At 42.7% G+C, this 22991-nt stretch overlaps 1 protein-coding gene across 1 annotated transcript in view; it reads right to left on the bottom strand.

Annotated features, from left to right (window-relative positions):
* Nucleotides 1–1070: 1070 nt before the first annotated feature.
* The window catches only part of SLC22A3 (solute carrier family 22 member 3), a 38132-nt gene continuing 16211 nt past the window's right edge, over nucleotides 1071–22991 (bottom strand). Inside the window, exons 4-11 of the mRNA XM_056853312.1 lie at nucleotides 17646–17814; nucleotides 15844–15961; nucleotides 9941–10038; nucleotides 9608–9822; nucleotides 6175–6283; nucleotides 3555–3667; nucleotides 2692–2791; nucleotides 1071–1227 (exon numbers count right to left, since the gene is read on the bottom strand). Coding sequence (XP_056709290.1) covers nucleotides 1071–1227; nucleotides 2692–2791; nucleotides 3555–3667; nucleotides 6175–6283; nucleotides 9608–9822; nucleotides 9941–10038; nucleotides 15844–15961; nucleotides 17646–17814 — 1079 coding nt within the window. The remainder of the gene's footprint in view (nucleotides 1228–2691; nucleotides 2792–3554; nucleotides 3668–6174; nucleotides 6284–9607; nucleotides 9823–9940; nucleotides 10039–15843; nucleotides 15962–17645; nucleotides 17815–22991) is intronic.

Genomic DNA, 22991 nt, shown 5'->3' with positions numbered 1-22991 from the left:
TGTATTTCTTGCATGGATTGGTTCATGACCAGGTTGACTGTGATGAGGAAGTTGCTGAAGGCCTAGTGAAATGTCTCTAGCGCTTCTTTCCCACGATGAAAACGATCAATAAATCTCAGGTACAAGAAACAAGCTCTGCACGCTAGCGGAGGAGGGAAGTGGGAGGAGCAAGGAGAGCACAGCATACAATCAGATTAGTTTGTCTTAACATCTGAATACAGCCAGTTCCACTAGCTTAGAACTTACTAGAAGTTTACAACAGTTCATGCTGCTGGGTAGAAAGGTCTTTCTTTGAGCAGTAAACAGACTTACACTTTCAGTGAGCCTCTGAGTATTTAGTGTGGAGTAAGTGGCACTTAATAAGCAATAACACCCCTCCTACACCACAGAAACATCTTTGAGATTGTATCAGAATGCTTTTAATTGGCATTATCTAGCAACCAACCTTTCCTACAGGCCGCAAAGAAGAATTCTGGAAGGAGAACGGTACTTCCTACCCATTCATGGGTACTACTGAGTTGAACAGTATGCTTGCAGGTGTATGAATTTGTGAGAAATCACATATTGGAGGTGTTAATGTCTGTGTGAGTGCTGCTGAGTCCACACAGCAAGAGAGTTTTGGAACTGGTCCCTAGTGCTACACCTGAGAAATACATGTAACAGAGTGATCAGGAACTAGTGAGATTGTGAACTGTTGCTTCAGGGTGTGTGTAAAGCCCCGCCATACTTCCTGAATCTTCACTTTCATAGAGCCACAGGCTGAGCAGAGGTCCAGCCCACAATTACATCCATAGAGCTAGGATGATGATACCAAGTGCAACCTAGACCTTTACACACCCATCGCTTTACACACCCATCACACACCCATCCTAGATCTTTACACACCCATCAGGGTAAATGTGGTGCAATGGTTTGAAAACCGGGTTCAAATTTCTGCTCAACAACGACGGTCAATGCATGGAATTGGCAAATAATTATCTCTCGCTCTCACCTATTTTATCATACAAGATTGTTGTGAAGATAAAACGGGACATCCGCCCCCATGCTGCTCTGAAATTATCAATAAATCTTTACTCTTGCCTGTATGTTTGAAACCAGAACTGCTCTTTATCCATTCTGCTAGGCTTCGTTTTCACCAGATCCGTAGAATGGTTCTGATTCCATCCCAAAATTGTGGGGCATTTTAATTTCATGCAATCCAGCAGCAGTTTGAAGTAGTTGTTTCCCCTAATTAGAGACGATAAGGAATGACCAAATGGCCCAGCAGGTAACAAGAACCGAGGGCTGGGTGAAGCAGTCTGTTGAAACGATTACTCTTCTACAAGAGCCACACAGAAGAGGTCCCAATGTGGAAACAATCGGCTCAGAAAATATGTTCATCTTTCCAAAGTCATAGAAAAAGACTATGTTTATTTTTGAGCATCTTAATAGCTTAAATAAACATTTTACAGCTGTTTATTAGGACTCGGCCAGATGGAGCTCCTTCATGATACTGGCATCCATTGGACATCAAATTGAGAACCTGATGACTGACGATGCCAACATTTGGTAAAAGATCAAATGTACGAGTTGATTTCCTGCTGTTTGCTTTCCCCACAACAATTACTGAAACTGTGGTAAAAGAGGAGATAAAAAAAGTTTTAAAATATTGTCGAAGGCTTTCACGGTCAGAGTTCATTGGTTCTTGTAGGTTATCCGGGCTGTGTAACCAAGAAAATACCAAGACCACGGTTCACAGCCCGGATAACCTACAAGAACCAAAAAAAGTTTTGCTTTAATCACGGGACAAAGTAGAAATGTGTGGCTTTTCAGATCTTGCAGCTCTGGACATCTAAGTTGGAACTACACATTTCATCCACTTCTGCGATCATTTTAAAGGAGTATTTTCTTTCCCAGATACAGACACTGAGGCTGCTTTTCAGAGGAGTAGATGCTATCCCGTAAGCTCTTTTTGCCCCTGCTGGGAAAAAAAACACAGGTACACTTTCTCCAGAAGGGATAAAAGTATTGCTGGGGGGTGAGGGGAATCAGGTAAAGAAAGGGCCAAAGATCACATCTTTCCCATGCTGCTCTTCTCTCTGAAAAACAACCACAGAGGAGGGAGGGGCTGTGGCTCAGTGGTAGAGCATCTGCTTGGCCTGCAGAAGGTCCCAGGTTCAATCCCTGGCCTCTCCAGTTAAAGGGACTGGGCAAGTAGGGGATGTAAAAGACCTCTGCCTGAGACCCTGGAGAGCCACTGCCGGTCTGAGCAGCCAGTACTGATTTTGATGGACCAAGGGTCTGATTAAGCATAAGGCAACTTCATAGGGAAGGTCCGTGGCTCAGTGGCAGAGCCTCTGCTTGGCATGCAGAAGGTCCCAGGTTCAATCCCTAGCATTTCCAGTTAAAGAGACAGGGAAAGTAGGTGATGTGAACGACCTCTGCCTGAGACCCTGGAGTGCCGCTGTTGGTCTGATCAGACAATACTGACTTTGATGGACCAAGGGTCTGATTCAGTATAAGGCAGCATCATGTATTCATGTGTTCAATCTGCATCTGGAAAGGGGAGAAAGTCTTTGAATGACCATGGAACGAAATGTAATGTGTAATTCTTCCAGAAGGGTAGTAACAGTTGCTGAAATAGAGTCTGAAAATCAAGACCTTGAATGTATCAGGAAAGCATATAGGAATATATAAGGATGCACAGCATACCTTCGTAATTGCTCTACATCTTCCACTGTCTCTGGAAGGGAAATCCCCTTTGTTTCTGGTAAAAGCATGAGGAGAATCCCACAAAGAACACAAAACAGACCTGTGAAAAAATGATAAAAAACATACATTGCATTTTTATAAAATGAGAAGTGGCTGTGGCAAAATTCCATAGGATACTTTTCTGGGTTAGAGCATAAGAACTTTTTTCTATGAAGGGGTTGTCCACAATTTTAACCTTGTTAATTAACCTTGTTTAATTTATTTACTCAATAAGAATTCAGTCAGAGATCAAAACCAGCTGATAGTAGTAGTAGAAGAAGAGTTGATTTTTATATGCTTACTTTCTCTACCTTTTAAGGAGAATCAAACTGGCTTACAGTCTCCTTCTCTGCCTCTCCCCACAACAGATACTTTGTGAGGTAGATGGGGCTGAGAGAGTTCAGATAGAGCTGTGACTAGCCCAAGGCTTCATGTGTGGGAGTGGGAAACTAACCTGGTTCACCAGATTAGAGTCTGCGGCTCATGTGGAAGTGTGGGGAATCAAACCTGGATCTCCAGATTAGAGTCCACCGCTCCTAACCACTACACCACCCTGGTCCTTGGTTGGTTTCTGCATTTCCCTGCCAACACCTCTGCAAATGCAGAGCCATTTGCAATGGCAACAACATACCCCCATAAGAGTTTTGTGCACACTTTGTCAGCTATCTTTTCCACTGTATTTTTCCCTTGTCACACTGCTGGAGGACTTTGCAAACACTGGTAATTGCTCTGTCTACAGGTGAGTGGAGAAAAATCCTTGTCCACTTTCATGTAAAAACCGGTATGGAGGAATTTTTTTAACAGTGGTCAGTTAAATGTCTTACTGTAGACGATTAGAGGCAGTTCCACCCAGATGTCCGCTAGTCGATAGAGCAGAAATGGGGCTACAATGCCCCCTATATCACACAGACCTGAACATATCGCAACACCAAAGTTTCTATGGAGGAAAAAGAAAACATATTAATCAAGATACACACACACACAAAAAAGATTGCACAAAAACATATTCTTACTTTTAAAAATGTACTTCTTCCTCCATACTTACCTTCTACTCTGATCACCTGTTTTCTTTATCTGACATATTGTGCCTGGTGTCAAGAAATCAGGGCCCCTGATCCATAGGCCATCAGGATTCCTTTGCACATGAGATTGGTTTGAGCTCTGGAAGGCTCCTTCAAGACACTGACAGATTTGTGGCTGCTGAGCTTCATTGCCTATTTCAGCCAACCACTAACTGCTATATAAACTATATGGAATGGTATGGATGTATTTCAGGATATAAAAACCTGAAAGGAAAACTGAGATTTTTGAACGAATTTATTTCCCTGCCATTGAATAAGAAATGGAAAAGAGCTTTGCATTCTTACCAATCAGTGTTTGGGTAGCTGAATATGAGAACCGTGTGTGCATAAGTAGCATCTGAACTGCATGTATCCTTAGGATGTATATAACTGACGATTTTACTACCTTTTTGAAAAATGATACATCAGCAGCTATGCGGTGAAATTCTCGTTACTCAGAAGAATGTTACAGATTCCCAGCTCACCTAATAGCTATATACCTCTCTGATAAGCTAGTTTGGTAAATGGTTGTTTCCATCCACTCTTTGGATTTTGGTGCTAAAACAAAAGCGCACCTGAAAGGTGGAGAAAAGCAGATATAGCTATCCGGGAATCTTAGTTCTCCTCAATTTATATCTCACTTTTCTACAAAAAAAAAAAAAAAAAAAGTACTCAGAGAAGCATACAAAAGAAATATTAAAAAGTATAAAACCCCCAGTTTATTACAATAGATAAATAACCTGTAAAAACAGAATGTACCCTTTGGTAAAAGGTGTTCAAAAGAGGTTAAAGCAGTAGATTAAATGAAATCTAAACAGAGAATACAATGTTTTAAAAAATAATATAAAACGTATTAGCAGCATTATAAAATCTGTTGAAATTACCCCAATATAAGAGCACTTTGAAACAGAAGAACAGTTTGTTCAAATAAGCAGCTGTATAAATCAAATCCATACACAAATCCATAAATTAAGTCTCTCTATCTATCTATCTATCTATCTATCTATCTATCTATCTATCTATCTATCTATCTATCTATATCTATATCTATATCTATCTATCTATCTATATATATATATATATACTCAAAGGTTCTCCATAATTAAATGTAAATTTAATTTTTTTTTAAAAGATGTGTCTTAAGATTTTATCTGAAGGCCTTCAAAATGACAACTGTATGTCCCTCAGAGGAGCACTCCATCACCCGGGGCCCCCCAAAGCTGTCGGAAACCTATTGCAAGTAAAACCTTGACAGGGATTGTAAGGAGGCTCCTACGATAGGGCACCACTGCACAATCGCAGCCCCCCCCCCCCCCGTCAGGCCAGGTTTATATAGGCAAAGGTGGCCCTTTCGGTACTTTGAATCAAGCTGCTGAGGGTCAAGTCCAAACCAGCAACTTGATCAGAACCCAAAAACGACACCGCTAGAGGGAGAAACGCTGGGGTGACCCATTCATTCTGTTGGGGGGGCCTCTTAGCACTCCAGATGCCACATTTTGCACCAACAAACTGTTTTCAAGGAGAGCCTCCCTTTGAGTGCCTTGCAGCAGTCTGATGTGGATGTCACCAAGGCACAGAAATGGCTGCAGCTGGAAAACCAGCCTACACTGGCAAAAAGCACTCCTGGGGCGCCTTTGCCACTTGTTCGCCTAGCGGCAAAGAGGAACCCAAAAGCATCCCCCAACGCAAACCTGATCTTTCAGTGGGAGTACAACCATATCCGGAACAGATTGTACGGCGTCGGTTTCGTCTGGATTATGTTTCTGTTTATTCTCCCATGCCTAGCCTTTCATGGCTCCCAAATGCTGGCTTGAGAGGATCATTGTTGCCCTCAAGTTAGAAGGAAAGGAGAGATGGAGTTGCTTGGATATGATCAGCAAACTGGTGACACTTCTCTCTTTTACATGTATACCCAGCAGATGTGATCTGCCAGCCTTCCTCAAAGGAACTCATACTCTGTGAACCAGTTCGTTGCTCGGCCATGTGATTTGTCAATTGTGGCATGCTTTCTGATCTAGTACTGAACTTCTTTTGTGCCCTCTGAGACAGTTTCAGATGACTTAGAAGAAGAAGAGCTGGTTTTTATACCCCGCTTTTCTCAGCCTTTAAGGGGTCTCAAAGCGGTTTACAATCGCCTTCCCTTCCCCTCCCCACAACAGACACCTTGTGAGGTAGGTGGGGCTCAGAGAGTTCAGAGAGAACTGTGAGTAGCTCAAGGTCACCCAGCAGGTCTTATGTGGAGGAGTGAGGAAACAAACCCAGTTCACCAGATTAGGGTCCTCCGCTTATGTGGAGGAGTGTGGAATCAAACCCGGTTCTCCAGATTAGAGTCCACCGCTCTTAACCACTACACCTCGCTGGCTTTCCTAATTGTTCCACTTACCTCAATGTGGTAGGATATAGTTCAGAATTCACAAGATACACAAGTTCAAAAGACATGGTGATCGCCACTCTTGCAATGATGGACACTGATGTTTTTAACCATGAGATGTCTGTTAATGAGACACATTCAGATGAAACATGAAAATAATTTAGTTAACAATAGGAATATCTAGATCATATTCCAGGTTCTGTTTACTAAGACTTTATACGGCTCTCAAGCATTTCTTACGTGAGAGAAACCTTTTTACAGATCAATTAGTGAACAAGGACTAAGAATCATCAAATTTGGCGCAGGCAAAATGGAAATTTAAAGGAACATTATATGTTCACATTCTGATTTTACTGTGACCTATCCTAGGACTAAGGGAACGGCTAGATTAAGATAGGGATTTAAAAAAAAAATAGCAACAAGACATGAACCAGAAATGTGATCTCCAGATTTGAAAATACATAGCAGCATTACTCACATTCACCTCTAGGTAGCACTAAATGACTGCTTTAGACATGTAAGGAAACTCAGCTTTGAAAGACAGAAAATTAATTCCGTGATTTTATCAAAAATTCCAGGCAGCCATATTGGCCCATTAATAATAAAAACCTGAAAGTAACAATAGCACAATTCTTTTATTTAAAAAGGTAAAAGGTCCCCTGTGCAAGCACCGGGTCATTCCTGACCCATGGGGTGACGTCACATCCTGACGTTTCCTAGGCAGACTTTGTTTGCAGGGTGGTTTGCCAGTGCCTTCCCCACTCATCTTCCCTTTACCCCCAGCAAGCTGGGTCCTCATTTGACCGACCTCGGAAGGATGGAAAGCTGAGTCAACCTTGAGCCGGCTACCTGAAACCAACTTCCGTTGGGATCGAACTCAGGTCGTGAGCAGAGCTTGGACTGCAGTACTGCAGCTTACCCCTCTGCGCCACGGGGCTCCTGTTTCATTCTTTTATTAGGACCAGCTCAATCACTACAAACTTAAAGAAATTTTTCAGTTCACTCCAACTGTTCTTCAAGCTGCAGGTTAAAATGACAAGAGGGGGAAAGCCCTTAGTTGCTGTTGGGCGTAATCCAGATGGCAAGTGAAACTGATTAGTTAAAGATTTTGCTAGGTGCAAAAAAAGATATCTCAGTTCCACCAAACGTAACTGTGACAAAGAATCAAGGGCTCAAAATATAAAAGCTGGCAGTTATTCAGACCTGGTTTTGGCCCTGGTAACAGCACACAGGTCTCTTGAAAGGCACAAGGCAGAAGTAAAAATAAGCTTGGTTGTCCTTATTTTGGCAAAGCTGAATATTCATTCTAGACGGTGCAATAGGCAGGTCACTAGAAGCTAAACCAGGTACTGTTATCTAGTAGTTGGGGAGCATGTATCCCAATTATACTGCCTGATCTCTGGGGGAAACATCACCTCTAGTCACCAGACAGCCGTGCTAATTTGCCTTCAACTGGCTTTTTACTTAATGAGAGCCAGTGTGGTGTAGTGGTTAAGAGCGGTGGTTTGGAGCAGTGGACTCTGATCTGGTGAACCAGGTTGGTTTCCCCACTCCTCCACATGAAGCCAGCTGGGTGACCTTGGGCTAGTCACAGCTCTCTTCGAGCTCTCTCAGCCCCACCTATCTTGCAGGGTGTCTATTGTGGGGAGGGAAGGGAAGGTGATCGTAAGCCGGTTTGATTCTTCCTTAAGTGATAGAGAAAGTCAGCATATAAAAACCAATTCTTCTTCTTCTTCCTTTTCCTCTAATGTATCACCTAGAATGTTGCTAATATAAATTCTAGTTTTACCACATTTTTCTCACTTCTGCTCTGTCCCTTAAAAGGAACCTAGGTCTTCTAATTAGGGCTAGACAAAGATCTGATTAGTTGCTGGCTTTCTTAATTTCAAAGGGACAAGAAGGCAAAGATTCTTTGTCCCAATAGCCTTTGCAGTATGGTTTTTTTTTAATCAGCCCCGAGAACATCATCTTGTCCTCCCCACACATTTTTTGTTTATTGCCATGGTCTGACAAATTCAACAGATTGATCACTATTTTGTGAGGTTTCAATTGGTCCAAGTAAACATATTACGCTACCAGATCACCATGGGTAGCCGTGTTAGTCAGTCTGTACTAGTAGAAAAGAGAAAGAGCCCAATGGCAAAAATTTCGGGCAGGGTATGAGCTTTTGTGAGGCACAGCTCACTTCTTCAGATATTATGCTACTGTTGCTGTTGTTTCACAAGTTACAAACCATTTAGGAATTGAATGACAGTATGTCTTACTTTCACTCCATGGGGAGGAAGAGAGAGAGAAAAACACATGGCCTGAATATACTTGCACTTTGTCTCCCAATGATCCTGTTTAATCTTTCGGCCGCCTTTGATAGCATCGGTCAAGAGATGTCATAATTCAGTTCTGACGCTTAGCAAATATTCCTGGAACTGCTTTGGATGATGCCATGCGGACCTGAGAAGTCACGCTCTCTTCCCCAGCGTTTCCTAGTCGTTGAGTAAGTGGCTGTTCTGCAATATTAGGCCTAACTGTGGGAACTGCACCCTACTGATCCTGTCAGATCTACCAGATGCTGCAAATATCATTAACCAAGAGGTTTGAGAGGGTGGGGAATTACTGATGACAAGATACTTTTCACCTTAATGATATCCTGCAGTGCTTAAACAGTATTTCTTGCCCTTGGGGAATGGATGCAGATGAGTCAATGGAAAGTGAATCCAGATAAGACTGAAATAATGAGTACTGGCAGGTAGGGTGACCATGGTGGCTTATTCTTCCCTGCATTCTGATACTGTCAATAGCTGCACAGGGTTGCCAGCGACCTGGAGAGAGAGAAAATGCTTTGCCCCTTTAGCAGAGGCTCAACGTGTAAAATCAGGCAGCTGAAACTTTTCATGGCATGGAGGTAAATAGCACCACCTGGTAAATAACATCACAATAACCCTTTCATAAAAGGTCAGTGCATTTTTTTTCTGCAGGTTGTTGGCAACCATAGTTGAGGGTAATCACATATTCATCCAAGACCCGTGAGGCACACACAAAGTCATTCTTGGTGGCTACTTCTGACTCTTGACCTCTCAATCTTGAATGTCTACCATTGGGTTGGATCCAACCAGCTTTTCTGCAGGTGAAAAATGGAAGATTCTCTTTTGACTACTCCCCAAAAAAGGCTATGCTGAGGACCATGGGACCTGCAGGTACAAAAGCCATGTGGGACAGGGGCTGTAGTAAGGATGAGAACTGGATAAGTTTGAGTGGAAAAACTGACTGTATATATATTTTCAAACAATAACACAGAATTTTGTTTAAGCAAGTTTTCAAGGACGTGAATCTTTTTAGCTATTTTAAAATCTGTTTCAAATATTTTAAAGTTTTTGCATAATTAAATTGCCTGCATCGAGAGACAGGGGGGTCTAGTGATCAAATGAATAAATAAAAATAAACAGGCTACCTTCTGGTAAAAATGCAGTGATTAAGCAGGAAACGCCTGCCACGAGAGTGCTGATCACAAAGGGGAGGCGCCGGCCAATCCGGTCAATTATCAGTATGATTAAAAGAGCTGCAGGCAATTCCATCATTGCTGTGACAAAGAACTCCAAATAAAGGTTTCCTTCAATAATTCCCAGGCGCAAGACTAGTCCTTGGTAAACCACTGCGCTTGTGAACCTTAAAAAGCAAACAAAGATAAGACTTCCAGAGAATTCAAAGCAGCCTGGTTTGATCAGTAAAGACTAAACAAAACCAAAAAAATCGGCCAGAGACAAGCAACACAGTTAGGACTTACCAGGCATACATTAAAATAAGAGTGAACTTTCTCATCTGCGGAGTTCTGACCAGGTCAAGGAAGGAAGGGTTACTAACCTCTTCATCAGCAACTATCATCTAGGTAAGAGAAGCAGATATCAGAGTCTAATTCAAGGTAACAAACTATGTACAGGTTAAAAAAAGGATATAAATGTGAATTACATTAATGAACTAATGGAAATATAGGTCTATGACAAGTAGATTTATGGTCTCAGTCTGAATCTGTTGAAACACAACCACTGGGGGGGACCCCAACTGAGTCTGAGTTATAATGGCTTGTCCACAGACACCTACAGCTGGGTGAGATTTGAACAAGAGTCTTCCTAGATCACTCTGTTAGGACCACAATATGCGAAACATGTGACACCCAAGTGCCCATCCTGACTTGTTGTCAGACAAAGGATTCGTGTACCTCCCTCTGAGAGCGCTGAGTTGCTGCACATGGCTCCAAATGCTGCAAAGGGGGAGAAGGGCCTTTAAGCTTCTCTCCCGCACCATTTTCACCAGCAGAAATGGGCTAAGGGGACCCGCTTTCCCCTTTCTTAGGCTCCACGCGTCTCATTCAGGTTTTTCTGCCATCTTAGCCCGATCTAAATATGCACATGTACTGAGAGCCAGTGTGGTGTAGTGGTTAAGAGTGGTGGTCTGAAGCAGTGGACTGTGATCTGGAGAACCAGGTTTAATTCCCCACTCCTCCACATGAGAGGCAGAGGCTAATCTGGTGAACTGGATTTGTTTCCCCGCTCCTACACACAAAGCCAGCTGGGTGACTTTGGGCTGGTCACACTCTCTTAGCCCCACCTACCTCACAGGGTGTCTGTTGTGGGTGGGGGAAGGAAGGTGATTGTAAGCCAGTTTGATCCTTCCTTAAGTGGTAGAGAAAGCAGGCATATAAAAACCAAGTCGTCGTCGTCTTCTATCCCAGATGCACCTAGATCTCTCCCTTTTCCCCACCATTGTTGTTGCCACAGCCACCCCTTGCTTGACGCTGGAGTTGATGCTGACACCATTGAGTCATATGCCCATGCAGGGTGAACAGAGCAGGCAAAAGAGGTGTCAAGTGCATTTCCCGTCCAGAAGCAAAGAAGTTAAGGTCAGTCCTGCACAAATGCACAACCTTTCCTGAACCTCAAGCAATGTAAGGTTCGAGTCCAGCAGCACCTTAAAGACCAACAAGATTTCCTTGGTTTAAGCTTTTGAAGGAGCCCCATGCCGCAGAGTGGTAAGCTGCAGTACTGCAGGCCAAGCTCTGCTCATGACCTGAGTTCGATCCTGATGGAAGTTGGTTTCAGGTAGCCAGCTCAAGGTTGACTCAGCCTTCCACCCTTCTGAGGTCAGTAAAATGAGTACCCAGCTTGCTGGGGGTAAAGGGAAGATGACTGGGGAAGGCACTGGCAAACCACTCCGCAAACAAAGTCTGCCTAGTAAACGTCGGGATGTGATGTCACCCCATGGGTCAGGAATGACCCGGTGCTTGCACAGGGGACCTTTACCTTTGCCTTTTAAAGCTTTTGAGGTGTTAGTCACGGATTTATTTTATCTCCTTATTTCTTCAATCTGTATGCAGAACATATCATTAGGAAAGCTGGATTAGATTTAGGTGAAGGTGGAGTGAAAATTGAGGGGAGGAATATTAACAATTTGAGATATGCCGATGATACTACTGCTGAAAGTTAAAGGAGAAAGTGCCAAAGCAGGATTACAGCTGAACATCAAGAAGACAAAAGTAATGACTACAGGAGAATTACTCAACTTTAAGGTTGAAAATGAGGAGACTGAAATTGTTCAAGACTTTCTATTCCTTGGCTCTATCATCAACCAAAAGGGAGACTGCAGCCAAGAAATCAGAACAGAAGGAGATTGAGACTGGGAAGGTCAGCCATGAAGGAGCTAGAAAAGATTCTTAAGTATAAAGATGTGTCACTGGCAACCAAGATCAAGTTAATTAATGCCATAGTATTCCCTATTACTATGTATAGGTGTGAAAGCTGGACTTTGAAGAAAGCTGATAAGAAGAAAGTGGATTCCTTTGAAATGTGGTGTCGGAAGAGAGTGTTACAGATACCCTGGACCACCACAAACAAACAAACAAGTGGGTTACAGATCAAATCAAGCCTGAACTGACCCTAGAAGCTGTAATGACTAAACTGAGGCTGTCATACTTTGGTCACATTATGAGACAAGAGTCACTGGAAAAGACAATAATGGTAGGAAAAGTTGAAGGCAGCAGGAAAAGAGTAAGACCCAACAAGAGATGCATTAACTTAATAAAGGAAGCCATGGCCCTCAATTTGCAAGACCTGACAAAGCAGTTAATGTCCTCCAAAACGTCCTATCCTGCATAGGATTGCCATGAGTCGGAAGTGACTTGACGGCCCTTAACACACACACAAGCTTTTGAGAGTCAAAGCTCCATTCAATATCTGATGAAGGAAGCGTTGACTCTCAAATGTTTATACCCTGGAAATCTTGTTGGTCTTTAAAGTGCTGCTGGACTCAAATCTTACTCTTCTACGGCAGATTAACATGGCTACCCACCTGACGCAACAGCGAGACTTGTTACAATTGACATTATACTCACCCAATTGAAGTGGACTTTGTCTCACGTCCTTTTGGATCTAGCCAGTGTGCTTATTTATTATCTTTGAAACAGCTTGGGTACTTATTTCTTGTTGTATATATCTTGTATGTAATTGTATATAACTTGTCACACTGTTTTTGTAATTATTAGTCCTTTCTGCACTTATTGTAACGTTAAATATACACTTTTGATATTTCTGACCTTTTGAGCTTGCCCTGTTTAGTTCTTACAACCCCAAGGTACTAGCTGGCGATCTCCTGCTATCACAACTGATCTCCAGCCGATAGAGATTAGTTCACCTGGAGAAAATGGCCGCTTTGGCCATTGGACCTACAATGGTTCACCTCATCCTTAGTCAACACAGCATTTACGATCAATTTGAAGCTGTCCCGAACAAATGGACAAGCAAGTCCTTCTTACACCTCAGGAACGTCATCTACTCTCAACTTGGCCTCCAAGTCGAAAAGGGTAACGAGAGTCTTTATCAGCAAAGAACCTCACAAAAAAAAGCAACATCACAGATAGGGGCCAACTTATCATTACTTACAGGGTTAGACTTAGGTGTTACCAAGTCATGAACCACTTTAAACAATTGAACTGGATGAGATTCAGCTGGTGCAATGGTGGTACGCACAAGCCTTTCCACAAGGAGGGGAGCTGAAATTAGGGTTGCCAGCTCTGGGTTGGGAAATACCTGGAGATTTTTGGGGCGGAGCCTGAGGAGGTTTGGGGAGGGGTGGGACTTTAATGCCATAGATTCCGGTTGCCACAGCGGCCATTTCCTCCAGTGAACTGATCTCTATCAGCTGGAGATCAGTTGTAATAGCAGGAGACCTCCAGCCAGTACCTGGAGGTTGGCAACCCTAGCTGAAATCATTTATATATGCACAAGAAATCTGTAACACATTTCAATAGATATTACCGATTCCCTTTTATTCTTTTTTAACAACAGTGCTGAAGAAATGACTCACAGTAATAATTCTACAGTTATATGCTTATCATACTGCCATTTATTGTTATAGTGGGCTTATCTCCATCAAGGTACTGAGGTACCTTGTTAACAATGCAGTGAAGTCCCAGCTTTACTTGGAAAAACAGAGCTACGTATTTTGGGAGGGAACTATCCTGCAAGTACAGCATGTGAAATGCACTTGATCATCCGCCATCACACTTTCAGGAGCATCATGCTCTCTGCTGGGCACAGAACCAAGAACAACAGAACTTGTGTAGCCAAAAGTTCTCTGGAATGAACCCAAAGACGTATTTAGAAGCCTTTAATGTTACTGACAACTAATCAGCTGCAGATGTGAATAAATTAGGGTTATGACTGCAAATTGTTCTTAAAATTTTAGGCTAAGATCATTGGACATGATGTGGGGAAAGTAATACAAGCCAAGGTCAGGGTTCTAAAAATACCGAGATGTTGAACAAACTGAAGAATCTGAACAGATGGACATCCGTAGTCCACAGATCCACTTGTCCGCTGCCCTTAATCTGAGTTCACAAAACATGATCTTCACAGTAAAGGCAGCAGACAACATTCACAAATTATATATATCTCTACATTACAGGAAACTCATTTACACTCTGTTGTTAAACTTGTTACAAAATGTAATGATTTAAAGTGTTTTGGTATTTAGCACATATTCTCTGATGAACGTATACAAAAGTATGGATTTAGCATCGATTGCTTGGGGAAAAAAGCTGATGGAAACATTGTCTTGTCTTCCAATTTTGCAATAACAGGCAAATTGATTATTAAAATAACAATAGTCCCAAAATAACTACTGAGTGCATTACATAAAATTAAAATAAATGCAAGCTCTGGTTGCAAGCTTGAAATCCAAAGGGCTGAGACACATGAACACATGAAGCTGCCTTATACTGAATCAGACCCTTGGTCCATCAAAGTCAGTATTGTCTGCTCAGACCAGCAGTGGCTCTCCAGGGTCTCAGGCTGAGGTCTTTCACATCACCTACTTGCCTAGCCCCTTTAACTGAAGATGCTGGGGATTGAACCTGGGACCTTCTGCATGACAAGCAGATGTTCTACCACTGAGCCATGGCCCCTCTCCCATAGATCTAATCTATGGAAACCTTTTCAATAAATAAATCCATATAGGCAACAAAATAAGGTGACAGGAGCCTGAGGCGCCATAAGTGACTGTACCGCTTCAGCTTGCAGGTGGGCAATCTTGTTTCTGAACACTCCCCAATATAAAAACAACAACAACAAACTCTTGAAGTAGAAAACTAGTACAGCTAGGAGAGAAGACCTAACCCAATCTTCCCATGCCCCCAGGGCTGGTCTTCTACTTTCAATGCATTTTTTTTTACATAGGGCAGTGTGGTAAAAGGACCCCACAAGCCCTTATTTTTACCATGGGGAATGAGGGATTTACTTAGCTGGCCCAGGTCTCAAGTTGCTAGCCCCCAATAAAGAGTTCACATCTCCGGCTTTATGCCACTCATTCCCTTCCACAAATCAGGTTTACTCTCTGCTGCCATGCAGCAGGTTACGAATAGACTCAAAGTTTGGTGGCCTGTGGTCAAAGCCTCTGTTCAGATTCAGAACACCCTCTTTGTATTCAGCCACCAAGTGTACAGGGAAGCCTTCGGAAATCTCACCAGGCAGGCTCACCTGGCCTCTCTCTTATACCTTGATAACACACTAGCAAACTCTGGGAACTGCTGCGAACCTTCCTTTTAAATCGCGATAACGCAAAACTTGGAAAATCTGGAAAAGTTGTGAAAGGAGGTGAGTTGATCACATGCATTGGCGATGAACGTGCGTATTGACTTTAGAGATTCGCAACATTCACAGGAGAATTGTTGGACAAAACGGCCATGCGTTTTCGGCCTTTGAGGTCCCGCAGGGCCCTGACATTGCCAAGAAGGGAATGCCCTGGCCCTTGTCGAGGACAGCCACACACTTCTCAGGACCATCAGTAAGTTATTATTCATATGAAATCATACGACCCATTTGCAGTCCTGGCTCTTCGAAACTCCTTCTGCTACGATCCAGACAGCCACAGCAGTGGTAAGAAAAATATTTCTTCTTGATAAAAGAACTAGTGGGTGGTGTGGAGAAACACAAATTGACACAACTCCTATAACAACACAAACTGCACCAGCTTTGCTGGCATCATGATAGTCACTGTCTCCACTGTATAGTGTACAGTGGGCCTGTACTGATAGACATGCAATCTGCCATCCAACATACACATTATATTATTAAAAAGATACCCGAAACAACAGCTAAATCAGGTCACGAAAATTCACTGTCCATATATGGCAGGTACCTCTGAATAATGCGGAGAAAGACATTTCCCATTCTGTTTGGCAATGGAGTGCATAATTTTCATGGCCTTATCTCCTTCCTTGCGAGACAGTAGCCACCGCGGAGATTCAGGTACTACCCTACCAAAAAAGAGAAGATAGTAAGGATTTGTCTGTTTGAGATTTTCAGAAAACAATGGGAGTTTATCGCCTGCATAGGGTTGCCAACCCCAGGTTTTGAAATACCAGGAAGTGTTAGGGTGGAGCCTGGGAAGGTGGGATTTAGGGAGGGGAGGGACCTTGGTAGGGTATAATGGTAGGGTATACAGCCCCCCTTCTAAAGCAGTCATTTTCTCCAGGAGAAGTGGAATAAACGTTTTGAATCAATAATCTATGCAGTTCGGAGATCAGTTGTAATTCTGGGAGCTCTCCAGCCTCCACTTGAAGGATGGCAACCCTACAAAGCATACCAAATGTAATAAGATCTTCAACATCTCTGAGAATTATTGTGTCTGCCAAATATATCCTGGCAAGCTAGAAATTCTTTAATGCTCCATGAAGCATTTTTGATTGATAGAAACATACTGATTCTGTGGCTGTGACCACCCTGCTATGTCTGAATTCCAAAAGTGCCCATAGGCTCAAAATAGCTGGGGACCCCTGACCTACATTAATCACAACACACACCTTTTTTAGTACAATACCAGTTGAATTCTTTATATTCCTGTTTATGAAATTTTCTGACTACCCTTATGGGCTACTGGTTCCCATCAGCAGGGCTTCCAAAAGACCCCACAACTCTTTTACAAAAAAAAAACTCATTCTGGGGCCCCCTCCACACACATTTAAAGCACACACACAAAGGAGGGAACTCACTAATCCACACACAAGGGATGGAAAAGCCTCTCTAAGAATTCAGTCATGCATTTTAACCCTTTGTTTAACTGGAGCACACAGCAAGTAGCCTGTTGCTACAGCAGAGCACTTGCTAAGATTTCAAGTCAAACAAAGGGTTAAAATGAGTTTTTATAGATTCCTAGATTAGAGACATCATGCCAGGTGAGAATATAAGGGCAAAATCAAGCAGGTGGGCTACTTTGCTTTTCAGACCACCAAAGCAACCTGGGTCCTTGGTATCTCTCCCTCTCAGTGGTCTGCCATAACATGCTTTACATGCACCTCTACAACCAAGATGAGTAGAATATCACTGGAAAATTAAGCCTGCGATTCCCAGTTTAGAAGTAACTTGTGGACTGAACAAAGGAGAATTAGGATGCGAGTAGCCCATATATGTCCTAACATTTTAGTGTTCTCCAAAACCTTTTATTTAATGGATTGATGAATGGAATTTTGTTTTTCTATATATCTTTTTCCTACCATTTCACATGAAATACAGTCTGTCCCTACAATTCACCCAGGCCTTATGAATCACTGAAATAAATGAAGCTGGATCTAGAGAATATCATCCTACAAGTTGTTATTATATTATAATTTACATTAACAAGAGCTATACGTTTATGACAATCATTAAAAAAAAAAAAGCTGGGGCCTCTAGCATTCCCCCATTATATATATCTTAGAACACAATTATTGCAATTTGATAATGGACCATTGATTGTTCAACTGGAAAGGATCTGTTTACATTTCTCCCTACAGGCATAAGACCACCTAGTGAGTTTATAGCAGAGGCAAGAACAAGGGGCTTTTCTTAACCATTACACAAAACGTGCTCTCTCTATATTACAATATATATTACAAACCTTAAAAACTAAAGTGTTGTGAAAAAAGATTCATTATCACAGAAGAAAAGTAACAACAAAGTTACCAGTAATATAACAGGAAAATGAAGTTGGGGAGCGTTGTGGCCAGCTGAATCCCCTGCCATGTGGGAATTAAATAAGCAATTCCGGGAAGAATCACAACTCCAAGAGTGAAGAACATCTGAATTACAATCCCAACAATCCTTCGCTGTTTTGAACCAACTATCTCCGTCACTGAATTGGTTAAAAAACAAAGAGAATACATTGAAAGGAAACAACCAATTCACTACTGAAATCATTAGTCAAGTGATAGCTTTTGCACCCTTGGGTGCTGCATGAGGGAGATTTTGCCTTGATATTACGGGTCTTAATTATATAAGTGACCGGATGAGAGCTATTTTTCACATGTGTTCGATCCGCTAGGATTCAAGGGCCAAACGACACTTTACATGAGTTTGACATGGGAACTTGTCATCGTACTGCAGCCGCACATCCCCAGGGGCAACTTCAAGTAAGAGTACCACAGGATTGGATTGGGACCACTGCATGGGGGAGGAGGAGCTCTTCCTATTTTCCAGAGCTGAAACAGCCAAGAGGCTGTTACGTGCCCCATCAGAGTACTGCACTGAATGTTTGCGGGTACAGTTCCCCAACAGGGCCAATAACAGCCCGGCAGGCCATTTTGGCTCTGAAAAATGATGCAAGGGGAGAAAGAAGGACCCCCTGTTTTCATGCCACAATCCCAATCTGAATCAGGCTCCTGTGGTCCTTTTATGCAGCTTTGCCACAGGGGACATGCAGCTGCAATATGGCTGCTAGCTAGGGTTGCCAGCTCTGGGGTCAGGAAATTCCTGGAGATTTGGGGGGGCAGAGCTTGGGAAGGGTGGGGTTTGGGGAGGGGAAGGACTTCAGTGGGGTATAAAACCCAGAATCCATCCTCCAAAGCAGCCATTTTCTCCAGGTGAACTGATTTCTGTCAACTGGAGATCAGTTGCAATTTTGGGAGCTCTCCAGGCCCCACCTGGAGGCTTTCAACCCTAAGTCCAGTTGGGAACACATGCAAAATGTAACATGTAATTTGGCTTTCATTCACCTATGAAATCCATGCTGTGCAAGGTTTGCTATATATATTATTGTCATATACAACGACATTTGTATAGTTTAAACTGCTTATACTAACACCTTCAAAACAAGACCATATTTTTTCCTGCCTGGCTGTTCTTGTGGGGGGGGGGGGGGGGAAATGATTTTTCAGGCTTGGACCTCCTTCCATGCTTTAGGTGGGCTATCTGCCTTTTTCCTTCTCTAAAATAACACAAGTATATTTATGTCCCCTCAAAAAAAATGCAGAATCTTTTTTTTATGCTAAAAATGGCTTGGGGAGGCAGAAGGAGGTGGTTTAGTGATGTTAACAGTTCTGGTCAATTTGTGACTTGCAGAATCAATTTTCCTTGAGCTCAGTTTGGGAGAAAAGATAACATTAACTTATTATGTCTATATGCATCCTTAGAATTTTTAAAGCAAAGTTCAGTGTCAGTGGGAATCAGTGAATGCTATGAAAAGCCCTACTTTTCCAGAAGATGAAAAAAAAAAAACAACCCACCCCTCCAGGATCCCTGGCCAATCTGGCCTGGAGCAAAATGGCTTCCTGACCCCAAAGTGGCGATCAGCAATTAAGAAAGGGCCACAAGAGCCAAACACTGACACAACCCTTCCTGCCCTCCCTCTCATGATCTACCTAAGTTCACAGAATCAGCATTGCTGACAGATGTCCATCTAGCCTCTGCTTAAAAAACTCCAAAAGAGAGCCCACCACCACTCGAGAAAGCCAGTTCCACTAAGGAACTGCTCTAACTGTGAGAAAGTTCGTCCTAAAGTTTAGCCAAAAACTCTTTTGATTTAATTTCAACCCATTGGTTTGAGTCCAACCTTCTGGGGCGACAGAAAACAACTCCACACCATCCTCTCTATGACAGCCCTTCAAGTTCTTGAAGATGGTTATCATATCACCTCCCAGTTGTCTCCTCTCCAGGCTAAACATACGAAGCTCCTTCAACCTTTCTTCATAGGACACATTCCAGCTTGTCTACATCCTTCTTGTGGTGCCCAAAACTGAACACAGTACTCTAGGTGAGGGATAACCAGAGCAGAGTAAATGATATCATCACTTCGCATAATCTGGACACTATGCTTCTGTTGAAACAGCCCAAAATCGCATTTGCCTTTTTAACTACCACATCATACTGCTGACTCAAGTTCAGTGTATGGTCTACTAAGATCCCTAGATCCTTTTACCACACACTACTGCTAAGACAAGTCTCCCTCATCCTATAATTATGCATTTCATTTTTTCCTACCTAAGTGCAGAACTTTATCTCTGTGGAAATTCATTTTATTAGTTTTAGCTCAGTTCTCCAGCCTGTCAAGATCATCCTGCATTTTGGCTCTGTCTTCTACCGTATTTGCTACCCCTCCCAATTTAGTATCATCTGCAAATAAGCATCTCCTCAATTCCTTCATCCAAATCATTTATAGAGATGTTGAACTACACAGGGCCCAGGACAGATCCCTGAGCCACTCCACTTGTCACTCCTCTCCAAGAGGATGAGGAACCATTAACAAGCACTCTTTGGGTGCGATCTCTCAACCAGTTATAGATCCACCTAACAGTAATAGGATCCAAACATTTCACCAACTTGTCAACAAGCATATTATGTGGAACCTTATCAAAAGGCTTACTGAAATCAGGATAAACTATGTTCACAGCATTCCCCTGATCCAGCAAGGTAGAAACTTTCTCAAAAAAGGAGATAAGATTAGTTTGACATGACTTGTTCTTGAGAAACCTGTGCTGGACTTGGAATTGGAGGTCATGAGCAACTAATCGGTCAGCCACTATCTTAATGTTTATGATGACATTCCGGTGCTGGACACTGCAGCTTGAACATCTGGATACATCAATTAGTGAGTCAGCATTCTGACCAAGCGATTAATTCACAACAAATTACTTTCGTTTTCTTATTGGCCCTTTGAGCTCATGCCATTGAGAAAACGAATATAAAGACAGACCAGTCCTGAGCCAAACGTGCTTGCTTGGGGCACAGCGGGAAGGCTGTGCCTGCGACATCAATCCCCATTTGATTTTGGCCTGGAGGGGAAACTCCGGTCGGATTGACCTTTTGGAGAAACGTTTGGACAACTTGTGGAACTCTTGTATGCTGAAAGCAACTCTTGAAACTGGTAAATATCTGAACGTTGCTGAAGAAGCTTTGCCAAACTTTGAACCTTGGAAATTAGAATGTATAAGTTAGCTATGCTAAAATGTTTTATTATTTTCTTGCTTAATGCTTCATGAAACCTTTCTTTCCTGTAACCAGCCCAAATCTTATGAATAAATCTTTAGCCTTTAATTGGCTGTGTCTTTTGACTTTGGGATTCCAAGCCTAAATCCAAGTGCCTTGTGTGTGTGTGAGAGTGTGAAACCACCTACTAAACCCTAAATCTTTTTGCTGGTGCAACGCTCACCTGGCGGGTCCCTACCCTGCAGGAGAGGTGTGTACTTTGATTTGGAGCCAGCAGGCAGATGCTGTCCTTAACCTCTGCCTGGGGATACTGGATGTTTAAATTAAGGGCTGGTGGCAGCAATACCCATTGGGCAAAGGAGGAGTCCTGAACCCAGTGTTCTGGTTTCTTTTGAAAGCAACTTTTGTTTTTGGGCTCATTTCATAAATGAGGTGACCCTGCCTGGCTGAGGCTGGGGAGGCTCTCCTCGACACACTGTACCTTGAAATTTCTGTTGCAGTAAAAATGCTGTCCTAGCAAGTATTGTTTGTGCAGTGGTAGTATTAGGAATAGTCACAGTAGTAGTAGTGAAGTAGGGGTGCCATCCTCCAGGTGGTGGCTGAAGATCTCCTGGAACTACAACTGATCTCCAGGTGGCAAAGGTCTGTTCCCCCTGGAGAAAATAGCTGCTTTGGAATATGGACTCTATGTATTATACTCTGCTGATGTCCCTGCCCTCCCTAGACTCCACCCCCCCCCAAAAAAAAGCTACAGGAATTTCATAACCCATTGCTAGCAAACCTAAGTAGTAGTAGTAGTTGTGGTGGTGGTGGTGTATATATAACCATATGTATAGCTTTTGAACTTGTTTTGCACTATGTGAAACAAAAATAGGGTTGCCAACTCCAGGTTGGGAAATTCCTGGCAATGTGGGGTGGAGCTTGGAGAGGGTGGGGTTTGAGGAGTATGAAGGACCTCAGTGGAGTATAATGCCATAAAGCCCACCCTCCAACGCAGCCATTTTCTCCAGGGGAACTGACCTCTGCAATCTGGAGATCAGTTGTAATATCAGGGAATCTCTAGGCCACACCTGGAGACTGGCAACCTTAAAGCTGCAAAAATATCAGAGAGGCTAGAAAGAGATGTAGTTTGATAGTTAGCCAGACTCCATTTATCCAAATGTAATTATTTACCTTGACCTAAATAGTGACATGTATTTGGATAATAATTAAATCAAGATTATTATTCCCATTGTCTAATACAGTTAACATAATAACAACTGCAACCATTTCTAATATTTGGCAATGAGTGAAAATATTTTACCATGGTTCTGACACCTTGTGTCTGCTTTCATTTTCTAGGCCAGCGAGGGGAAAGATTGGCTCAATAGACATGTCCCTGACATTGTCCAGTCCAGGACAGTTAGCAAATAGTCTGCCAAATGCCAACCAGTACCATCCCAGCTGGCATTTTTATACAGAATTTTCAATTTGGGACAATTATTATCTCTCAGGTCATTTAGGCAGGGGAAGTTTGTATTTGGTTTGCTGCAGTTTTCTGATCCGAATTCTCAAACATCATATGCATGAGGGCTTCCCCACCCCCAAGAAATTCCAGGAGTACCTTGAGATTAATTACGCATCTCCACTGAATCATGAAGCTTCTGAGTCCCTCCTCCTGAAAAAGCAGCTTTGTTGCAGTTTACTTGGAGGGGGTGGGTCAGCTCTTAAAAGAACTGCTCCCTGTCTGTGCATGTGCTTTTGAAAAGTTGGGTATTCCTCTCCTCCTTTCCTCAGCAGCTCCTTGTCCGAAGCTGCCTTCCAGCCTCTCTTTGGTTAGTGTCTTCCTGCACATTTCATGAAGGTTTCACTCACTTTGAGGGAAGGGGTTGGATGGGAGGGACAGACATGTGGGAGGGAGAAACCAGGATGGGCATGGGGAGAGAAACCCCAAAGTTAGGACTATGCATGAAAATGACGGGGGGGGTCTTCACTCTTGCCTCGAAGCAGAATTTAAATTCATTATAAAACAGCATCCTAGAACTGCAGGGAAAGAATGAGGCGGGAGCAAAGTGACTTCTAAAGGTTGTTTAAATCATGAATAATGCAAAGGAAGCAGTGCAGCAAGGA

Source organism: Euleptes europaea, chromosome 7 (genome assembly GCF_029931775.1).
Source record: "Euleptes europaea isolate rEulEur1 chromosome 7, rEulEur1.hap1, whole genome shotgun sequence".
Taxonomy (NCBI): Eukaryota; Metazoa; Chordata; class Lepidosauria; order Squamata; family Sphaerodactylidae; genus Euleptes; species Euleptes europaea.
This window is presented reverse-complemented; position numbering and strand designations above follow the sequence as displayed.